General features: G+C 39.4%; 1 protein-coding gene across 1 annotated transcript in view; it reads right to left on the minus strand.

Annotated features, from left to right (window-relative positions):
* pde1ca (phosphodiesterase 1C, calmodulin-dependent a) overlaps positions 1-23,457 on the minus strand; it is a 184,310-nt gene that overhangs the window by 110,463 nt on the left and 50,390 nt on the right. The window contains exon 6 of the mRNA XM_073488855.1: positions 13,873-14,055. Within this exon, the coding sequence (XP_073344956.1) occupies positions 13,873-14,055 (183 nt within the window). The remainder of the gene's footprint in view (positions 1-13,872; positions 14,056-23,457) is intronic.

Below are 23,457 nucleotides of genomic sequence, written 5' to 3' on the forward strand. Positions count from 1 at the left end.
TTGGAGTTTCTTCAATTCATCCTTAAATTTTCTTTTCATAGGAGGAAATAGCTATTATTTTGCCTCTAATCACGGCCTTTAATGCATCCGGCAGGGCCGGCTCTAGCCCATTTGGTGCCCTGGGTGAGATTACTCCCTGATAGTATTTACAGTTGCCTAAGAGTATGGTGAAGTCAGGTTGAAATTGGCTAACTAGTTAGCTCCGCTTCGGTCCACTATGCAATGGCGTTTGAAGCGAGTTTAATGTTAATAATATTACGAAGGAGCTTGGTTGTCACAGTGAAAAGTCTGGAAATGTGCAGACTGGAGACAGAGACTATGCGAACAGTGTCCAAGAGTTTGGAGACTGTGTTGGAGACAAACACAGCTTTCGCTAGCTGTTTATAGATGTTACCTGTTGCAGGTCAGTGGGGGGTGGGAGCCGGGTGGTCGTATTGGGGAGTGGGGAGTCCTGCTGCAGCCGCAGAGTCTGCATTTTTCTGAGCCTCTCCTTCTGGGTCCGATTCTGGGTCAAACTGGTACGGTTGACACCAGCATCTCGGCGAGCCATAGCGATACATCCACCGTAAACATTAGCGCATGCTACCGCTAGCATAAGCGGCATCCTCTCTCTGAGAGGAGCGTGTAGCAGGATGGAGCTCATTAGCATTAAAGGTGCAGGCACAGAAACAGCCTGCTCTCAGCAGAGCTCACTTGAGCAACTTTTAAACAGCTGAAATTCAGGACCACGGATGGCTTTGGGGCAATATATTTCGAATACAGTGTTGTTGAACCTCTGACAACTGTGTGAAATTGATGAAAAACAGTATAATATGGGACCTTTAAATCTCGTCCAGCATTGGATGCCCTTCCTCACTCGCCTGTCTGCTTTCCTCCAGGTCAGTCGCCGTATTTGCTCCATCATTGGTCTCCAGAGGTCTAATGGTCTTCACAGTGTAGCCTCTGTTCACCTCTGCTTCCTTTATTGTATCGAAGATTTTTTTCCTTACGTCTCATGTGTAGCCTGGCTGAGAAAAGAGTCTGGAATTGAACACAATTTTCTTTCAAAACCTGACAGACCTCTGTGTATTCTCTTTGCTTCTTGAGGATGAGAGGAGAATGGTCATGGTCCAGGTTTATTTGGTTATCTTGCCAAGCGAATCCCTTCCTTTGCCATGCCTTGCAGAATAGTGTCTCTTTAGTTTTGAAACTAATGATGGAGCATGGTGGAGCATCTTCTGGTGGTTGTGGGCCCACTGAATGTTGTGCTCTTTCAATCGGCATATCCTCGGTTAGCCCGAGACCCTCTTGGAGTAGATTTTCCACAAATGTAACCATCGTTGGTGACCCCATAACTTCTCACATTCTCACATCTGGAGTGACTCTCCAAATCCATTAGTTTGTCCTCTAAAATCACGTGTAGCTTTAATATCTCCGTCATGACTTCGTCTGTATTTTGGATCCTCTCTGCTTTCTCGATTCGCCCCATTGCTTCAAAGTGAACGTGTTCTCCTTCAAAATTCAACACTGACACCTGTCTTCCAGCAGCTTCCAGTATATTGCAGACTTTTGGCGTTTTTTGGTTGACTCTTGACCATACTGACCAATTTTCGCTCAGCAGGTGATAGATCACATTTTCTTCCTGATTGTGGCAGAGACACAACTGTGGCATGCATTTAATATTTACAAACAATTGTTTGCACAGTTGATCTTGGGGCCTGTAACTGCTTTTAAATGCTTCAAGTGACTTTCTTGAATTGTTCAAATTAATAATGTGTGCAGATCAATACTGAGCTCCTTTGACTTTCCCATTGTTTCCCATTGTTTGTGGCTGAGTCTAATGGGTGTATCAAACAAGCCCTATTAAAATGGGCCCAGAAAAGTCGTCAGCTGTCATAATAACTCAGAAGACGTTAAGAAATCAAGCTACAAATTTGATTCACACAACTTTCTCCATCACCAAAATAGTTTTTTGTATTCAATTTGTTGTGTGTATATTTTTGACCCAGGTCAAAAAGTTTTAGAAATCATTGGAGTTGTAGAAATCATTGGAACTCAAGACTGTCATGATACAGAAACAGTACATGCTCTTTACAAGTGTATGGAAACTTTTGACCACAACTGTATATTTATAGATGTATGTTGTATGTAGTAACAAAATGTATCATTACTTATATAATTGATTACCTAATATATCTTACTTTATATGAACTTGTGCAAGTTTTGATCTGACCTGAATATGAACTTGTGCAAGTTTTGATCTGACCTGAATATGAACTTGTGTAAGTATTGATCTGACCTGAAATGAGCTGCTTGGCCTTGATATGTTTCAATTGTGTGAGCGATATTTGCTTTGCTGTGTGGGGCGATAGATGTACATTCAGTTTTCATGAAACTTATCAGCTCAAAGCAGGTGTTGTGATTGTGCTCAATGCCATCCAATATTCCTCCCTAGCTCTCAATTTATCTATGTTTTATCATTTTTATTCTATAAAGTTTGACTGTATCTATCTATACAGACTCACTAAGTACACTCTGGTGTACAGAGCACTGACTTTTCAGCTGAAATAGATTGACTCTGTTATACTCTATTGTTCTATTTTATTCTTCTATTGAATAGTATAAAGAACAACCTTTTGTGGATCCACATTTTATTTGTTCACTTCTCTACAAGGTAATACAATAATTTCTACCACAAACTTGGCGATGCTGATGGGAAAGTACGTACAACTCAGACTCCGTTCTCGGATGGAGCCCTGGTTTCTGCTCCAATCCTGAATTTGGAAAAATAACTTTCATGGTAAGAAGTGAATACATTTTGAGATAGATTATTTAAAGGACTTTAAAGAGATAATCATAAAGAATTGAAAGCGTAAACTGGTATATCTCGCATAAGTACTTGCAGACAGACAAGTCTTGATTAATATTGTAGTATCTGAGGATTTCAGGTGTATCCGCCTAATAAGTGGACCATAGTATTGTTTATGATACGAGAGAAAAATAAATCAGAGATGGGTAAAAGTCAAGGTAAAGTCAATTGAGGACACTGGTCCTAAAATCGTTCCACCAATTTAAAAGGCTATGACTGAATAAGATCCAACATGTATGATACAATTTGATGAATGGGTTAAATTGAAATTCCCAGCAGCAGGAAGTTTTGGTCAAGTTTTGGTCAATTGGACCAGATGCAGAGTTACAGGCAGCCGTGTCCAGAAAACAACACAGGAAAAATAAGCTATTTAAGGCATATTGGGAAGCATATAGTTTGTGGAGAGAAGAGAACTGAGATAAAAAAAATAGGAAGGTCAGAAAGTCAAACTAAGGAGAAGGAAAATAAGAAACAGACTAATGTGCAGGGAAATCCACAAGAACAAACTAACACATGCTCATCAACCAGCAGCGGGAGAAGCAGCAGCGGCCTCGGGTCCTGACTCATCAGCACCACCTGACGTCAAAACAAAGCCAAAGCCAAAAACAGAACCTCCATGATAGTCACCCAGGCTGAAGGAGACAAGGGAAGAAGAACTTCAAACAGAGCTTTGCAACTTTACTGATGCAGTAATGGTTCAGAGACTGACCAATGCAGATTACTACAGTGATGCCAAGGTTGCATTTAAAAACTCTGTCACTGCCCTGATTGAAACCTGCAAAACAGCCTTTCCCACCAGGATGAACTTGGCACACATCGCTTCCATGTCTCAGGGTCAAAATGAGTCATGCAGCGCCTTCCTTGCAAGTCTCACTGTGGCATTTAATCTTCACAGTGGTCTGCTCAGAAGAAACGATGGGAGCACCATTAGAGGCCTATGAGGTACACCTGAAAGAACATTTCCTGGGATTTGCGAACCCAGATATTGCTGCCAGTGTAAGAAAAAGATGTATTTCATGGAAAATAGCATCCCTGCAGACCATACTCAAGCATGCAGAACGTGCAGAAGATCAAATGGTTGAGCAGGACAAAAACAGAAAAAGATAAATGCCAAAAGAAGCTTGACGACGCCCAGCTCACCATGTACCAAATATTGACTAGACGCGTAAGTAGTAACAACAACAAAGGCTGCAGCAGAGGACGCAGCAGAGGCCAAGTCAGAGGTGCTCCAGGTAGTCCAAGTCAGCCCTATGGGGGAATGAGCACATTTCCCACTTCAGACTGAGAGCAGGAGGTTGCAGTATAGACCCCAGTGACGGCCCAACCTCCCCCCCCCCCCCCCCCACACACACACACACAATGTTAGGTGAGTCACAATTTCAAACCAACTATGATAAAATAATGATGGCTACTGAATGATGACTACTGAATATGAAGCTAAGTTTAACCTGAAAACTGCATTTGCAATGTATAATGATGAACATGGAGGATTTAGAAAACTGTAAATATGGCAGGAAATTATATTTTTAGTTGATACTGGAGCTACATTATCTGTCCTAAAAGCATCAGCTTTGCCCAAACCTCCTAAAAAGAGTGGCAGATGTTGTAAAACCATTGGTGCGGGTGGCATCCCTATGACGGCTTATCATGCACACTCGATGACACCATGACAAAACACTATTTCTTGTTATCTGAACACTGTCCCATTAACTTGATGGGAAGAGATATAATGTGTCATTTTGGCATTGTTTTTTTTTATAAAGTTCATTTTAATTTCGAATACAATACAACAACAAACAACAAAAAATAGTACACTACATAACATAAATATAAGTTCCATACATACATTCATATCACACCACACATACACACACACACAACACAAAGGGCAGATCTGGGGCCCAGTCCCCACCTACCAGAGCCAGGTACCAGACAAAGGGGGTGCAGAGAAGGGTAGGTTAAGTTTATCACGCTGCCTGTTTACCATGAGAGATATACATTTTTTATCCTGTTCTCCCCCACTTCTAGAACATAGAGAGGGAGTCATCAGGCCCAAGGCCCAGTGACCACCTCTCAGTCAACTACATTCATAATGAAAAATAAAATAAATAAATAACAACAACAGTAGTTATTATTGTTATCATCATCATCATCATCATCATCATCACCATCATCACTGTCAGCATCGCCAAGATAATAATAACAGTGACAACAACTACAGCAAAGATCAGCACTATGGCTAGGTGAGGAAAGTGAGAGAGGGTAAGGTGCAACAGGTGTTTTTTCGAAGATGGACCTGACATTTAAACATATGAGGAATCAATAAACATGACGGCTTATCATTGTCAATACTACATCAGGGTGAGTCCCCGTCTGTTTGAGTCTCTTTCAAGAGTGACATAATTTGGTTTAAAAGATCTGTGTGGTCACTGCCCAGATCTTGCAGCACAGAAGCTGCTTGCTCCATAGATACAAGCTCCAGAAAATCCCTTTGCCAATTATCTACATGGAAACAATTCAATTTCCACATCTTCCAGTTAATAAGAATTATACGTTTAACTGAAAGGAAAGCTAAATCCAGCAAATATTGCAGTTTTTTTGGAGTAACTCCATCTATCTGCTTTCCCACTAGGCCCACTGCTGGATCTAATTGAAAATTAATTTTGAATAGTTTACATTAAAAATCTCTGATATTTGACCAAAATTCTTGTGTTTCTTGACAGTGCCACAGTAAATGAATAAGAGTGCCAGTCATTCCACACCCATGCCAACACTTTTCTGAGACATTGCTGTTCATTTTCTTAAGTTTGTGTGGGGTGATGTAGGATCTAAACAAAATCTTAATTTGCATAATTTTCTACCTGATACATTTTGATAAATAGTTTGAGCAGCTCAGAATTTTTTCCCATTGATCTATTGTGAAGTGTAAACCCAGATCTTTCTCCCATTGTGCTTTTATGGATTCAGTACCTTTAGAAGAAATACAACATAACAACTTATAGATCTTGGAAACACTTCCACTGCCAGAGACTGCATCCTTAAACTTAATGTAAAAAAAAATCATTATCTGCTAAAGTAGTATTTGTGAAACTTTGTATGATAGACTTAATTTGAAGATACTGGAATGTATCTGAATTGCTCAACCCGAATTTCACCTTAAGTTCATTAAAAGAAAACATTTCTCCATTGCATCCTATAATTTGACCTAAGTCAGCAATATTTTTTTCTCACCATGAGTTATTACTAACAGGTTTCCCGCCGGCCATGAATACTGGGTTGTTCCATATAGGACACGAGGGTAAGGATAAACCATTAATTTTAAGTTGTTTATGTATTTCTTTAACTATTCTACATGAAAATGAAATGATGGGGTTTTTTATGCTTTTGTTAAGTTTGGTGTGATACCAAAGAGAGGCTAAGGAGACATTTTTACAATTTGCGCCGACCAATTTCTGTTCCAGCCATCTCCAGCTACCCACAACTGCCTGCTCTTTCTTGTATGCCCAGGATATGGGATATACACCATTATATGCTAAATAATATGAATATCTATCCGGTATCCCCAATCCTCCCTTCTTCCTAGGTATAGATATTTTTTTCAAACTTATTCTAGGTTTTTTACCTCTTCATAAAAACACAGAACATAATTTATTAATTTCTCTGAACCATCTCTGTGGTACGTCTAATGGGATGGAAGAAAAAAGAAAAGCTAATCGCGGGAGCACATTCATTTTAAGCACTTCCACCCTCCCCCACAGTGATAATGGTAAGTTTGTCCATCTATTCAGATCGTCCCGCACAGTTTTCAATAAATTGGGGCCATTCAACTCAAAAATTCTGTCAGTGGGAGATATAATGTTTACACCAAGATATCGCATACCTTCGGTCTTCCACAAAATAGGGGTGGAACTCAGGTGACCAGAGTGTGTGAGACGATTTAAAGAAATGGCCTCGCTCTTTGACCAGTTGTTCTTGTAACCAGAAAACATGCCAAAATCACTGATGAGTTTGAGCAAATGGGGTACAGAAAGGGCAGGTTTAGACAATGTCAGTAAAATATCGTCCGCATAAAGGCCAGCTTTAAAATCATAATTAAAAAGTGTAATACCCGTTATATTCTGATTATTCCTAATAGCACAGGCAAGGGGCTCAAGTGCTAGCGTGAAGATAACTGGGGAGGCTGGGCAACCTTGTCTGGTGGATCTAAAAAGCTGAAAAGAGGGTGAAATTAAGCCATTAGTTTTGACACATGCGACCGGGTTATGGTAGAGGGCCTTAATCCATTGTATACATACTGGTCCGAAGCCAAACGTAGACAAGATGTGAAACAGATAAGACCACTCTATCCGGTCAAATGCTTTTCCAGCATCTAGAGAAATTGCAATCGCAGGATGTTGAAGAGATGCAGCCTCTGACATTACATGAAACAGTCATCGCATGTTATGAGCAGAATAACGTCCAGCAATAAAACCAACTTGGTCTAAATTAATTAATGATGAGATGACTTTCTCCAGGCGCATTGCAAAAATTTTAGCAAAAATTTTATAATCATTATTTAATAAACTTAGGGGACGGTAATTGCCCATTTTTGAATGGTCTTTGCCCGGCTTTGTCAACAGGGAAATAACAGCCATATTCATACTTTGAGGCATGGATTGAGTTGCAATAATATCCCTGTACAACAAATTCAAAAATGGAGATAAGACTTCATGGAAACATTTATAAAAATCAACACTAAAACCATCTTGATCAGGTGCTTTGCCAGCAGTGAGAACTTTAATAGCTGCCTTAACCTCCAGTTCCTGGACAACTTCCTCTAAATATGACTTCTCATCCTCTTTCAACTGAGGGAGGGGTGCACCTTTGAGAAAGTCATCAATCATATCTGGATTATATCTAAATTCTGATTCATACAACTTTGAGTAATATTCTTGAAATGCCAGATTTATTTCTTTCTGCTCACATACTAAAGATCCTTTATGATCATATATGGTAGTTATGGATGAGTTACTCTCTATTTGTTTTAATCTAAGTGCTAGCATTCTACCAGCTTTATCGCCGGATTCAAAATATTTTCTCCTTAGTTTGTATAATGCAGTAGAAGTTTCTTCATGTATAATTGATTGTAACTCTGTTCTGGTCAATAACATCGTCGTTTTTAATTTCTGATCATTAGGGTCTCTCATATGCTGCATTTCCAAGTTCTTTAACTCTAACATTAGTTTTTTTTTTCCTTTGACTTCCGTCCCGCTGTTTTGCAGTGCTGTAACTAATACACCTACCTCTGCATGTGGCTTTAAAAGCCTGCCAGACCGTTTGTATCGATGCAACAGAATTCATGTTTATCTCAAAAAAATCAGATATTCTTTCATTAATCATAGCAACAAATTCCTTGTCCCATAGAAGCATGTTATTAAACTTCCACTGTTTTGTTTTTTGCACATTAAAGCAAGGAGAGAATATAACAGAAATAGGAGCATGATCTGAAATTAAGATGCTGTGGATCTCTGAATTTATCACATTTTCTATTATTGAGTTCGACAGAAGCAGGTAATCTATCCTAGAGTAGGAGTTATGTACTTTAGAATAAAAAGTATATTCACGTGAGACTGGGTTTACACATCGCCAAACATCAGTTACCCCCCAACAACTTCTGGAGTTCATCTAAAGCAGTGGAGAGAGCCGCATCTGCTGGGAGGGGATGACTAGAGCGATCTAACAATGGATTATTTACTAAATTCATGTCCCCACCGAGTAGAATAGGATCCCCCATAAACTTTGATGCAAGAAAAGCTAAGTTTGATAAAAACTCAGCTTGCCCGGAATTAGGAGCATAAATGTTTATAAATGTAATTTTTTTATGTTGAAGAAGACCAGATACCACAATATACCTGCCACTGTTATCCGCAATCACATCAGTGTGATGAAAAGATTTTTTTTTTTTATATCAAAATACTTGTGCCTCTCGATGCTCCATTTCCTGGTGCAGCAAACACCTGGCCAACCCATCTTTGCTTTAATTTTAATGATTCCCTTTCATTTAAATGAGTCTCCTGCAGCATGGCTACGTCACATGAAAGAGATTTCAGATGTGAAATTATTTTATAACGTTTAACTTTATTAGAGACTCCATTAATGTTCCAACTAACCACCTTTATAGCATTAGAACCTGTCAGATAAATTTATATTCCCAATATTTACATGTACACATCTTATACATAATTTCCACAGCCACGGCAACTCCAGGGAAAAGACAGGGGATGACTAACATACACACACACTAACACACACCACACACACAAAAGCCAACAGGCAAAAAAACAAAACGAAAAAAACAAGAGAAAGAACATTGTCCCTCCTCCATCCATGATCCAACGGTAGCAGGCTTCAAGTCATTCGAAGCGTCCAACAGTCAGAAATTATAAGTATATTATCTCACCTTTAAACTTAAATTTAACCCTCCTTTTGAGGGGGAAACAAGAATCAACCTAATGAATGTACTGGTTTAATGGTCATACCTCTTGATCTTTACCCAAACACTGACGGAAGGCGAACTGCCAGGTCCTTGACAGCTTCATCAGGTGTTGTGTATATACGTTGCTCTTCACCCACGGTCACAATAAGTCTTGCGGGGAACAGCAGGCCATAGCGAACCCCAGCTCCGCGCAACTTCTTCTTGATATCCCCATACTCCGCGCGTCTTTGTTGGATGTCAGTTGGAAGATCTTGAAACAGACGGAAAGTTTTGTCTTTCCACACCAGCCTTTTCTTCTTTGCCGCGGCCCCCAGGATGAGCTGTCGGTCACTCCATCTCAGCAGCCGGACAATGAATGGTCTCCGTGGTTCTCCTGGGTTCGGGCGTGGGCGAAGGGATCTGTGATGCCTGTCCACCTCCGGTGCTGGGTCTGTTTCACACCGGTCAAGAATATAGCGGAATATCGCTGCCAGCTCTTTACCTGGATCTTTGGCAGGATTGCCAGTCTCCATTAAGCCTTCCTCCAGGCCCACGATGATCAGGTTATTCCTTCTACTGTGTGACTCCAGGTAGGACACTTTAGCTTTCAGATTTCTTATTTCTTTGGCGCTATCTTGTATGAGTCGCTGCTGGCTGGTGTGTTTGTCCTCCAAGGACCCGATACGTTTTTCAGCGTTCCCCACTCTGGTCACAATGGCCCGGGTGTCTTTTTTAATCTCCTTCATTGAATTGCTCAGTTCATCAAACTTCTGTTGAAAGGAGTCTTTCATTGACGTAACCTGTGTCAGTAGCTCTTTAGCCCAGGCAGGTGGATCTTCATTGTCTCCCATGCTCTCTTTGATTGAACGCCAGACAGCCTGACGTTGTTTCACTGTCTGTCTTGTCTCTCGAGAACGGCCTTGACTTGACATAAAAGTCCGATTTTGCTTGGGAGGTTGATTCGTAATTTTATTCTCAAAACGTTGAGCTTTTAAAAGTAATTATTAGTTAAGTTCTCTGACATGCGGACGCCAAACGACTCAGTACGCCATGCTATCTTGTCACGTGATCTCTCTGTCTGACATTTTAGCATTGTGTTAACTTTACATGCAGACTGATTGAAGATAATTGGAATGCATGTGGATGCAGAAATGCTGAAATTCAGCTCAGTTGCATTGATGTATGTCTATGAGTGGTCTCTGGTGCCATCTGGTGGTGCATCTGGCATCACAGCTCACATCATTTGCACACACCCACAGCAATCATGCGTCCTGTGACATGCAGACAAACTCAGTACACTGCACAGCAGATGTAACTGGAGGACCAGGTGACAGTTTTAAAAATGCACAGAGTAAGGAAAGTATGGAAGTACAAAGGTTGTGGTTACAACATGTAAACACAATAAATAGACAAAGGAGGCTGCTGCTGTTTCTGTATCAAGCAAAGAATGAGTTATATGAAGGTCCGTGTCCATGTTTCACTGGCCAATCCTCCTGGATGGCAATGGAAGGATTTGGGAATCTGGGTGCACAAACAGATGCAGCTAACTGGCTTCAGGCCTGTGGATGCTGCACAGCAAAGAAAAAAATACAGGTGAGCTCATTCCTATTATGAATGTTTCACGCACCATGGTGAGTCAACAAGTGACTGTTGGCATGGCTGAATCATCAGAGGTACCGCCTGAATTATGGTCACAACATACTAATTATGATGTTGGCCTGGTGAAAGACACCACACCTCTGGTATTGACCCCGAAATCTGATTTCCAAAAATCATTTAATCTTGCGGCTCTTCTAGACATTAGGCTCGTTCGAGATCAGCCCGCTCTGTGCAGAATTGATCATCGGCGATCGCCACACAATGCATTCCAGTTAGATTTGTGTCCATATTGATCCCTACTTGTTCCCGACTTGCTCTGACATCATGCTCATGTGGGGAACGGTAATCTCACAGGATCGAGGCAGCTACAGTTTCTGGAGCCAGGCGCTGTAGTTGCTATCAACTGCAAATGCCTGGCCCGATCTAACAGCTAATTGGTTTAGATGTTGAGTCAACAATATGACATTTTATATATTTTATTTTTGCTAAATTCAAGAGATTTTGTTCTTTTTTGTCTGATTTTGAAGGTTTAGGCTATTCTGTTAACAGAGTAGACATGCTGTGTGGCCGGTGTGGAGACTAAATAGGCCACATTCATAGTATAAACAGCACACAATAAATAATTGTTGTCTATATTAACATTTGACTAATTTAAATCGGCCTGTAAAATATTTAAAAACACAACAACTTGTGGGAAGTGGTATGTGAGGATTCAGATGTGAAACCTCAACAGTATAAATAGATGACAGATCAATAATGAAAACTATTTTCTTGTATTTCTTTCCTTTGTGTTTGACTTTAAATGTATTCCATTTATTAATGTAGTCTGCAGCAAACTGATATGAAGCTGATTTACGTGAGAATTTATGTAAAATGGTGGTTGACCCATGAACATAAATAACAGATTGCCTGTGTAGACTTTTAATAGGCTGTGGTGTCATAATTAACAACAACTGAAGACTATGTTCATACTGATAAATGTGTCTGATAACATTTAAATCAATCAGAATCAGATCAAACCGTATTGTGAGTGTTTCTGAGATTTCCTGTATAGACTGAAGGCAGCTGGAAAACTGTCCGACTTGATTGCAGCTTTTTGGCTCTGCCCTGCGGCTGCCACCTGGTCTTGTCCGCTATCCAGCCAAGGTGCACATTATCTCGAATAAGCCCTCTTGTTTTGTTCATGGTCTTGCTTGGTCACCTCCAGTGAACAGCTCTGGCGTGACAAACCCATGTCCACCATCTTGAGCTCTCACGTTAAAAAAATAAAAAAATCTATTATATTGTACAGAGCAGTTTTCTGTGATTATTTGATTATTTCCTTCACTGTTCCTTTTAATTTTAAATATTTTATATTTCTTTTGAGACTTAAGAGTTTGGTTATTGGTCCCTGATTCCAGGGTGATGCTCCTTGTGATTAATTTCTATTAATATTTTTATTATTAATTTTCATAATTACTATTAGTAATTATCAATTGCTAATTGCCAAACCTGCCTTATCATTGGACCCAACAATCTTCTGAAATGTTCACCAAAGTACAGCTATTAATGTGACTCCGGCACATCTGAAATGTGAATTATTAATGTCTGGATGTAGCAATAATGTCGCTCAGATGTCACTGAATGTATCCAGGATTTTGCAGAAACATCACTACTGGTGATCTGTTCATTGTCGACAATCAATCCCTCTGTGTATAAATAAATGTATGAAAATATATTTATTTATTGTGGGAATGTTTTGGGTCATCCATTTACAACGTAGTCACTGAGGGAAGCTCAAGGAAAATTATTTGCATCTACAGGGAGGGTCAAGAAAAAACAAAAAACAAAGTCACACAGAATCACAAAAATGCTGAAATTTAGCTCTGAGGGCCAAACTTAAAACGTATTTGGAGTACTGCTATAGCATTTTGAAAGATCCCATGAATTTGATAGAAGTTTCAACATGATTTTTTAAAAGAAAATCCATGACATGAACTGGGAAAAGTTCTGGATTTTAGGTGAATTGGCATGGAATGACTCTAATTCTAATTCAACTCAACATGACCAGAGTCTTAATTATAACCCAATATGAATGCTATACAATGACTTTGAAAAAAATACTTTTGTGAGCTGTAAATTGGTGGCCATCTTAAAAGTCAAAAGTTGTTAAAATCATCAAAACTACTTAAACTATTCATTTCTGGACCCCAATAGACCCAGAAACCATTAACTATGCAGCACTGGAGACCAAACCATTGAAAATAATTTCCAATATGGCCAACATTTAGGGATGGCCACCTGCTGCCGCAAAGACAGAACAAAGAAAAACATCACGTCAGATTATTATGGTCCAAGAGGACTCATGGGACCACGAGTGGACGTGTGTCCAATTTCATGTGTGTCCGACGGGACATGTGAGTCCAATTTGGTTGTCATTTTAATTGTTTGGGCCTTGATAACAGCACCACCATCTGGCCAACTGGGCTGATTTTTTTGTGAAGCACTTACACATCAATTACAGTAACTGGGCTTAGTTTTATGTTTCTTGCTCTTCCAGCTCACTGCAATTTAAACTGGGGATGGAAAATGATAAATGGGTAAAAAATCATTTGGGGCTTAAACCTTGTAACCCAGCACAGACAGAGCAGTTCTAAACCCTCGAATCCTAATTAAAAACTACTTGCACCATGGAAGAGGAAAGACTGAATGAACTGCCAATTCAATTAGGGAACACCGGAGCCATGGAATTTGATATAAAAGATATTTTTAAGGATTCTGTGTAGTGCAATGCTTGTCGAATGTCACTTCAGAAAATTTGGTCATGAGGCTATTAGTCTGTTTCTATGTAGGGACTGCACTCTCTAAGTTAATGTAAAAACTAGCTTAATTTTTTACAATTCATGATTAAATTGTTATCAAGGCCAAAGAATTCCACAGGACTGTTCAAGTAAACTGAGCAACACAAGAACACAACCAAAGAAAATCAAACCTCTCCACAAAGATGCCAGCCTGCACTGCATGGACAATGCTGCGGAAACGTGGCTTGTCTTCGTTTCGGCAAAGTTTCAGGCCCCTCTGCCGGGTAAAAGTGGAAGCCAGCCAGTCACGGACCTCTGATGGCACTGAGTCTGACTGGATGTCGCTCAGCTCATCCTCTGTATCCATCAGCCGCCTGCAGGGAAAGTCACATTCACAAAAACCAAAAACTCATCGGACTTGGCACTGCTGAACAGTTTATTTAATTCTGATTTTTATCAAACTTTCTCTCATTGGCCATTGATTGATTACTAACATTTATAAGATAAGTAAATGTTTTTTTTTGAAATCTGCAAATTGAAAGCAATTTAAAATAAAATGAATTTCAAATTGTATGAAGTTAGAACCTCTACATACTGCTTACACAAACACATTTCTACGATATATGCAAAGGACTAAATGTTTTTGATTTATCTGCTCACTTAAGTAGTTCAAAAATCATTTTGCTTATAGAAATTTGTTCGAGTCGGTACAAGAAACCATAAGCAAACTCATTACTTCGGTAATCATTGAAAGGGGGTCTGTCATGCACATATTACCTTTGGGAAATAATTAATTGTGATAAAGCTTAAGTGTATGAAGAACCAGAATGTCCTCGAGGACTGACTGTAAAAGTACAGACAACCACTCTGTAAAGAATTTCACTATAAACTAACAATATACGCTGGCGTCTCTGCTGCCAGTATTGCAAAGTACATGGTACAAGGTAATTTATTTGTCATTACACAACACAGGGATGTATAATGAAATGAAAGTTTGAAAACACCTTCGTACACAAATTACTGAACTATATACAGTTATCAATATACAAATATGCATAAACACGTAGTGCAGCTTTTTAATCTATGTATATGGTGTATGCAGCAGCGACATGATGGTGCTGATAATGTGGTCAACATCTTCATATTCAAAATCAACATCTGGGAAACACTGTCCATCAACTTTGACTGTGTTTGAGCACCAAGCATCAATGTGAGTCCACCGCTCCTTGATGCCATAGGCCGCGATGGTCCCAAAGTCTGCTGCTCTTAGCCCAAAACACCCATTTTCTTCTCCAATGATGATGACAGTATTTCTGCCATAAGCAGTGCATGTTTCAGCAACAAAACTGAAAAAATTACAGTTAAATTTGTAGTATAATTTGAAGGAGCTACCACTGCACTGTCGCCGTTGCCATAGCAATATTGTATTGCAGTACTGTAATATTGCAGCACACCAATATTATCTGAACAGCATATTACTGTATTTTGAATTAGTATATTACCATAGGATGACTGTGTTTTATGGTAATTTTCCAGTGTATGCCAGCATGTTACCGTTTATTTACAAAGGGTGATTAAATCAGTTACTTTTACATTCAGTTCCTATAAACCCCCACAAATGAAAAAGAGTAGAAAAAACAGGAGACTACACATTCAATAAAATATTTATTACAAGACCTCAATCACTTGTACAGCTTTACACTGTAAAAAAAAACCCTGTTAATTTTACAGTAAAAAGCTGGCAGCTGTGGTTGCCCGAATTTTACCGTAATAAAGTGGTAGAACTTTTTCTACTATTACGGTAATAAGATATTAGTACCGCTGATTTTACGGTTAATGTCTGAGTTTGAGTCCAAAATTTACCGTATAATACAAATTATTACTATTAAATAAAATGCTGTTTTGCCATATAATAAACATGATTTTTAATGCTAATGTTTTATGTCAATCATTTATGTTAATCATATGGCAACAGCACAATTTTTATATGGTAAAAACTTGTATTTATATGGTAAAATGTGGTTTTAAATTCCGACCTCTACTGTTAAATCAGCAGTACTAATATCCTTCTACCGTAATAGCAGAAAAGGGCCTACGGTATTTATTACGGTAAAATTCGGGCAACCACAGCTGCCGGTTTTCCAACCGTAAAATTAACAGGTTTTCCTTTCTTTTTTAAAACAAGTATACCATATATATATTGTTTTAATGTGCATTTATCAGTCTGTAATATAAAACATTACTTTATTCTTTGTAAGTCCCCTTAAAATGTCAAATAAATAGAAGGCTTTGCCATTGAATATGACTGTGTTAATGTAAAATTGATCATGCAATGTAATGTTTTCACTGTTAATTGGGCTAGTTACTTGCACTGAATGTCTAAAACATGTCATCTAAAATCTTAATACACTCCACATTGTTACATCTGCTCTTGCTGCTGTTTGAGTGTGTGTGTGTGTGTGTGTGTGTGGTGAGCAGAGTGGTTTCAGGTGTGCCGAGACGGAGCAGAGCCCCATCAGCTGCATCTCATCCTGCAATCACCTCAGCCTACTTCTACTCAGTCCTGCCACACTCTCACTGCCAGATCGTAGCCACTGTTCAGTCAGTACACAGCTCGACTCTAGCTTATATACCAAGACTTGAGATAAGAAATAAATTTTGACTTTGTTCCTCTGTTTCAGCATCCGCCTGCCTGCTCTGCTCTCCGGCCCCGCTCTGCTCCACCAGTCTCTGCCTGGTAACACCCCAGCCTGCTCCTTTCTCAGCCTGCCCCCCCTCCACGGACGCCGTGGACCTGGACCTTCACCCTCAACCCCCCTCTGAGCCTGGCCTGCTCTCTCCTTAGCCTGCCCCCTCACAGACGCCCCGGACCCTCAGCTTGCTTTCCCATTTAAACAATAAATAAACTTGTGAAACTCCACCTGTACCTCTCTGTCTGTCTGCAATTGGGTCCTCATACTTCCGTCCCCCTAACACACATAATTAACATAAAACACATCTCTTAACCCGTTTTAGTAAAAACCATATGACCTTTGGTTAAATAACACTATCTTACACTAATAAAAATGTCAATGTAAAATACACAAGGCAGAAGTTGTATGTAATATTTTAATGACTGAAAGATCATGAACATTAAGCAATTTCTTTTCAAAATAAAAATAAATGAGTGCTCAGTATGATACTTACAGATGATCATGATGGTTAAGATTACTGAAGTTGAATTGTCGATTTGGGTCATACAATATGCTGAATAGAATTACCAGGTATACCCTGGCTTACTACTACAGTCCATAGGTAGATAGAAGTCCAAGGTTTTGAAATGTCCATTGGCATAAAAGTGTTTTTAATTAGTCAAGATGTTTCCAAAGTGCTACCTCCTCCCGTCCCATCCTGTAGCTGTTGATGCAAGGGTGCAAAAGGGTGCAGCAAATGTTGCTGTATGTGGACGTCAAGGGTTTCACCAGGTTGGATGGACTAATTTGCAGCAGTGGATCTAACACCAGCATCAGGGAGAGAGCAGAGATAACAATTATTACATGATCAAAAGTAATAATATTGTGATATATATATTATATATATATATTGTGATATAACATAAGTGTTGTCTTTTGTCTATGGGTGCATTACAGTAAAGTGATGTAATTTTGTGAACTTACCAGACTGTTCTAGCTGTCTTATTATTTGCCTTTACCCACTTTCACCCACTATCAGACATTACTGATGATTATTTATCAAAGTACCAATGGTCATCCCCACAATATAACCTAACAAGTAGTCAAATAAACAGGTAGTCAAATAAAATCTGGGTCTCAAATAAACTCCCAGTGCCTATATAATTTGCAGGCCAAAGCATAATGTATAAAATTGTTATAAATCTTGGGGTTTATAGAGAAGAAACACCTTTTATGAAAAAAAAATACACATATTAATATACAACTGAGTGAGTGAAATTAAATGTCTTGTGTTAGTGAACTTGAAACAATTCATACAAGACATTAATTACTGTGACAATATTCACCATAGCTAAACTTGGAGAGGGGCGCAGGAAAGACTGCTGGGCTGCATTATCAGTCGGCTGAGACTGAGACCACAGGCTGGACATCAGCAGGAGACTGAGTGGTAGGCTGCTAAAACAACAACATTATGACATGTGCTGTAACAGTAACAGCATAACAGCAATGTAAACAAACATGCGAGATGTAATTTTTCTAATGCTCACCTTGACAGTGTGAAATCCACAACTAGAGGCCATGGACACTCCAAAGAGGGGGGTCTGTCCACGGGCCTGCATGGGGCATTTCTCAATCTGAAACCATCAGAATTGTATTCAGCCTGGAGTGAGACACTCAGTGTACAGTCCATGGTCAGATTAATACTATCTGCACCATCAGAATGACTATTTCTCATCTAGTGACATGCATGGTCATGGGTAATAGGTGGTTATTTTGCTGTACTTTAACTTCTGGTAGAGGTCATGCCATTTGCACTGCCTCTGGGCTGGTCTGTTGCCTCCTCCAGCAGGCCAAACCCCAGAGCTGGCAAATGTCCTTAGTCTCACCATCCACTCCCCCTCTCCCATTGCCTTGTGGCTCTTTGGTTTAGTGCTCATCTGAAGACAACATAGAAATAATAACAGTAGTTACAACTATGAATCACAGCATAAACATAGTGTGCTGAACAAGTGCGCAAGTCCTGTGAAATTCCAATCTCTGTGCAATTACCATATTTACAGGCTATATTTTTTGATGAATGCTACACAGCATCTTATCTTTGTATTACAAAGATGTGCTCACTTGTCCTGTGCAATTATCCAACCATGGTCATATCTATCAGTGAGAGGTGTATATCATGTATACATTTCTTTATTTTGATTTTATTTACCAATCAATCAATCACTCTTTTCCTCTACTTTTGACTCTTGAGCTGCTATTACAAGTTACTGGTGTAGGATCAATAGAGGTCACATTATCTTGTCGTTTTTGCATTCAGATACTGTAATGACATGACTATACTGTATCTGTATCGAACAACAGCTTTCATACGTAAGCTTCAGGTTGGCTGATAAGGTCCGGTTTTTCTTGGAAGTAGTTTAAAATAAAGTCATAAACTAAGCAGCTAGATGACCGGTTAACATGTACAGTAGGCTATATCAGTAGACTGTACAAGTGCACTAAGCAAAACCGACATTAGCTAACATTAATGTTGGTTATCTAAACTTAGCCACGTAGCTGTAAGACCAATGTTAGCTAATGTTAATGTTGGTTATCTAAACTTAGCCACTGCCAGAAAGACATGACACAGGTCATCGGCAAATTTAAATGTTTAGCTAAATGATACATTACTTGAATGAGAATATTCGGAATATTATAACTATATAAATATATATAGTTATACACGAGTGTCTCCGTTCATTGTGATATCGGTAACGTTATTACACTTAGTAACGTTAACGACAGCTAGCTACGATGACTGAAGTTGCTGACGTCATGACTCGCCAACAAAATCATAAAATTAGCCGGTGTGACAATATATGGATACATAAGTGTATGACCATTTGATCAGAAAATAAAAACATCGAATGTACTTACTGTGAATCAGAATTATGTTTGCGCTTGCTTCGCAATGGAGACGTCAAAGTCATTCAAAAGCAATGTTACCAGCGCCATGATTGGCCCCCCTCCAATGTGATGCCGAAATGTGATTTGCCTGCATCCAATCTTGACAATGGAGAGGGAGTCCCGTGATTGGATGATGAGTTTGGACGTTGGACCGACTATACTGAGCCCACTAGTGTGGGTCAAGGAATCGTAAACCTGTGAAGCTGCACATTACATGTCTTTGTTTTTATGGGACAGTAGTGACATAGTTCAAGGGAGACCTTGAAACTGTCACAAATTGCCTGTGTTCCCTCCATATTTTCCCAGGTTCCCACCAAGACAGGCATCTGTTGGTCTTTGAAGAGTCATAGGGAATCTCAAAACAACAAGAGTAAAACAGCATAGGCAAATAAGAAAAAAGTAGAGTACTTGGATTCAGCCCTTTGAATCTGCCCACTCTTGCAAGTTGACTGATGAAATGTGAGGATGGAAATGTGTGATGACTGAGGAACTGTGATGACTTGATAATATTAGGAAAACAAAGTGGCCTACATTTAACGGCCACAAACTATAAAAAAAAAAATCCAAAACATAAATGCAAAATTTACAATGTTAGCTGTTATATATTACGGCATATATCTGTTATTAACACAAGGTTAGTAAACTTAACAGTGACAAAATATATTTTTTTCAAAAAATGTATGCAAAAATGACAGTATTAGCTGTTATATATTACAGCATATTTCTATTATCAATACAAGGTTAGTAAACTTAACAGTGACAAACTGTATTTTTTACAAAAAATAGATGCAAAAATTACAGTACTTACTGTTCTGTAAATTATGGCATATTTATGTTATAAACACAGTGAAAAAGTATTTAACACTGGAGCAATGTATTTTTTCCAGAAAAAAGTTTGACTGATACATATAGTTATGGTATTTCACTGTTCTAAAAATTGTATTTAACCTTTTTAGAGTTTAGGTTTTTTTACTGTAGTAGTTTTTCAGTTTGTTACTGTAACATCTACTGACATTTTTTACAGTGTAAGACAATTAATATTTGGAACAGTTATATTAAAATTTACTGAGACAGCAAAGAGTGACAGAGGACTTGTCTGCAACATTTAGCTGGTATCCTCAATCATGGATCCCTGTAATACAAACAAACAACAAAAAGAATAAGCAACTCAGAGATAAGATGAGAGATAAGATTGTCTTTATTTATCCCACAATGGGGAAATTCACTTGTTACAACAGCTCAAGATGCAACAGTACAGTAAAAAGAATCAGAAAATATGCATAAAGTTAAATAGAAAATAAACAGAAAAACAAGATATTTACAAAAAACAATAAGATATTTACATAAAGCAAACAAGTAAGTCGAAAGTAACTGTTCATGTAGTGCTTGAGTTGCCAACAGTCTGATGGCTTTGGGGATAAATGATCTGCGGTAGTGCTCCTTCTTACACAGTGGGTGTAAGAGTCTGCTGCTGAAAGAGCTTCTCAAGGCTTCCACAGTCTGGTGCAGGGGGTGAGAGGTGTTTCCATGATTGACATCAGCTTGGCTAACATCCTTCTCTCATCCACCACCTCTATGGACTCCAGCGGACAGTCTAGGACAGAGCTGGCCCTCCTAGCCAGTTTGTTCAGTCTCTTCCTGTCCCTGTTCGTGCTGCTACCTCCCCAGCAGACCACTGCATAAAGGAGCACTGATGCCACCACAGTGTCATAAAATGTTCGGAGTAATGTGGTCTGCACCCCAAAGGACCTCCTCAGCAGATAGTCTGTCTTACTCTCTCCCTCCACCTTTTCCATGACCAGTCCTCTCCAGACATTCCTGGTGTTGTTCTGCTCCAGCTGCTGCTCCAGCTTTTTATTGTAGCTGTTTTTCTCTTTCCTTATTTGTGTGACATTTCACATGGACTTGCGCCTCCTGTATTGAACCAGTTTATAAAAATGGCATCAACATCTACACGGAGTGCAGCTAGAGGAGACTGTGTTGTCCCGTTTAGAAAAAGTACTTTAAGACAGTCTGCATTTTCAATCAGGGCTGCTCGTGAGTGGAACTCCATTCCAACTCACATTAGAAATCTTTCAAACTATGCCTCTTTTGAATACTTTTTTAAAAAAGTGGCTATTTAGTGGTCAAAGCTGTCAACATTGAATTTTAGTGCTTAATTTTTTCCCCACATTTGCTGCTCTGCCTGTCGGTGCTTTCTGATGCCATCCGTCATGTTGTCTGTCAGTCTATTAATCATCTGTTGCTTTTTGTGCATGGCTTTTAATGTGTTTAGTGTTTATGTTTTGCTTGTTTGTGACCTGCTAGTTAGGGCCCGAGCAGGAAACTTGCGAGGTCCCTATTGTTTTTCGAATGATTATTATTATTATTAGGGCCCGAGCAGGAAACCTGCGAGGTCCCTATTGTTTTTCAAATGATTATTATTAGGGCCTGAGCAGCAAACCTGCGAGGTCCCTATTGTTTTTGTAGTGATTATTATTATTTTTTTTAGTTATTTGTTTTTCTTTGTCGCAAATGATCGCATTTTTCACTGCCTGAACATACCCCAAAACTCACCAAACTTGGAATATAGATCAGATCTGGCAAATTTTTTTATAATCTGTTGTTGTTGTGAATTTCCACCACTAGGTGGCGCTATAATCAAGGAAAGTGCGTTTTGGCTAAAAACTCCCACATACTTTGTCGCACATTCAAAAACCTTATGTCCATGCGTTCAGTGAAATGTGCTGAATCTCCTGATATAGGCCATTTCCACCTACCATTTTTTTTTCAGAAATTCGCAAAATGTCGCAAACCTACTTTTTCGAACTCCTCCCAGGCAATTTCACCGATTTGCACCAAACTTTGCACACAACATCTGTCGACCCTCCTGACAAAAAGTTATTAAAAGAATTTTGCTATTCCAAACAATACTCAAGTTATTAAATAACTACTTCCTGCAGATTTCGTTCCAAACAGGAAGTGTTGCATATCTCCACATTGGTCTGTCCGAATGACGTCAAACTCAGGATACTACTTGCTCATGAGCCCCAAAGGCTCTGTGCGAAATTTTGGCCGATGACAACTAGGTGGCGCTATTTAAATTGAAGTATTTTATATCTCAACATCGGTTGGTTGGATAAACACAAAACTTGGTACACTCATTGCCACTGCCCTCCTGAGGACAGCTGACAAAGGGGTTACCGATCTGACACTAGGTGGCGCTCTGGTGGCAGTTTCATTTTATATTTGGCACTGTGCCCACACCATAACACTTGTGGATCTGAAATTCATAGGGGTGGTATAGACTGGCCCCTGTAACTCACACACCAAAAATCACCAGCAGGTGGCGCTATTATCAAGAAAAAACGTTTTTTGCTAATTACTCCCACGTAATATGGTGCAAATTGTTAAACATTATATCTATATGTTCCCTGAATACAGTTGAACCGTGTGATGTAGGCCACGCCCACGTTCGCACTGAATTTCCATTCGCAAATTCGCCAAATGTCGCAAACCTACATTTTCGAACTCCTCCCAGACAATTTGTCCCATTTGCACCAAACTTTGCATGCAGCATCTGTGGACCCTCCTGACAAAAAGTTATTAAAAGAAATGTGCTAGTCCACAGAACTTCTAAAATATAAAACAACAATTTCCTGCACATTGTGGTCAAACAGACATTCTTGTGTATCTTGATGAAATACAGTCCGATTAACACAAAACTTTTCCCAGTTGTGCTGCATGGCCACATGACGATTTCTGACAAATTTGGTGCAAATCGGCCAGTAGGTGGCGCTTTTATTGCTAAATGACTAAATAACAACTAGACTGCCTTCACTTTTGATTCCTCAACGGAAGTTGTTGCATGAACAGGCCCCGACAGCAGCATGTAACGCCAGCAGCTTGTAACGACGGCAGCATGCCGCGACAGCAGCACGCCCCGACGCGCGTGGACTGCGAGGGCCCGTTCATCGCTGCTTGCAGCTTTAATTTTTTTTTTTTTCTTTGTCGAAAAGGATAGCATTTTTCACTGCCTGAACGTGGATGAAAACAAGATTTTATTTGGCAAACACATTAGGCTTGGCGAAAAATTTGATAATCTATGGCCGTCGTGAACTTCCACCACTAGGTGGCGCTATAATCAAAGAAAGTGTGTTTTGGCCTGAATTGTGTTGA

This window comes from Pagrus major, chromosome 19, assembly GCF_040436345.1.
Source record: "Pagrus major chromosome 19, Pma_NU_1.0".
NCBI lineage: Eukaryota > Metazoa > Chordata > Actinopteri > Spariformes > Sparidae > Pagrus > Pagrus major.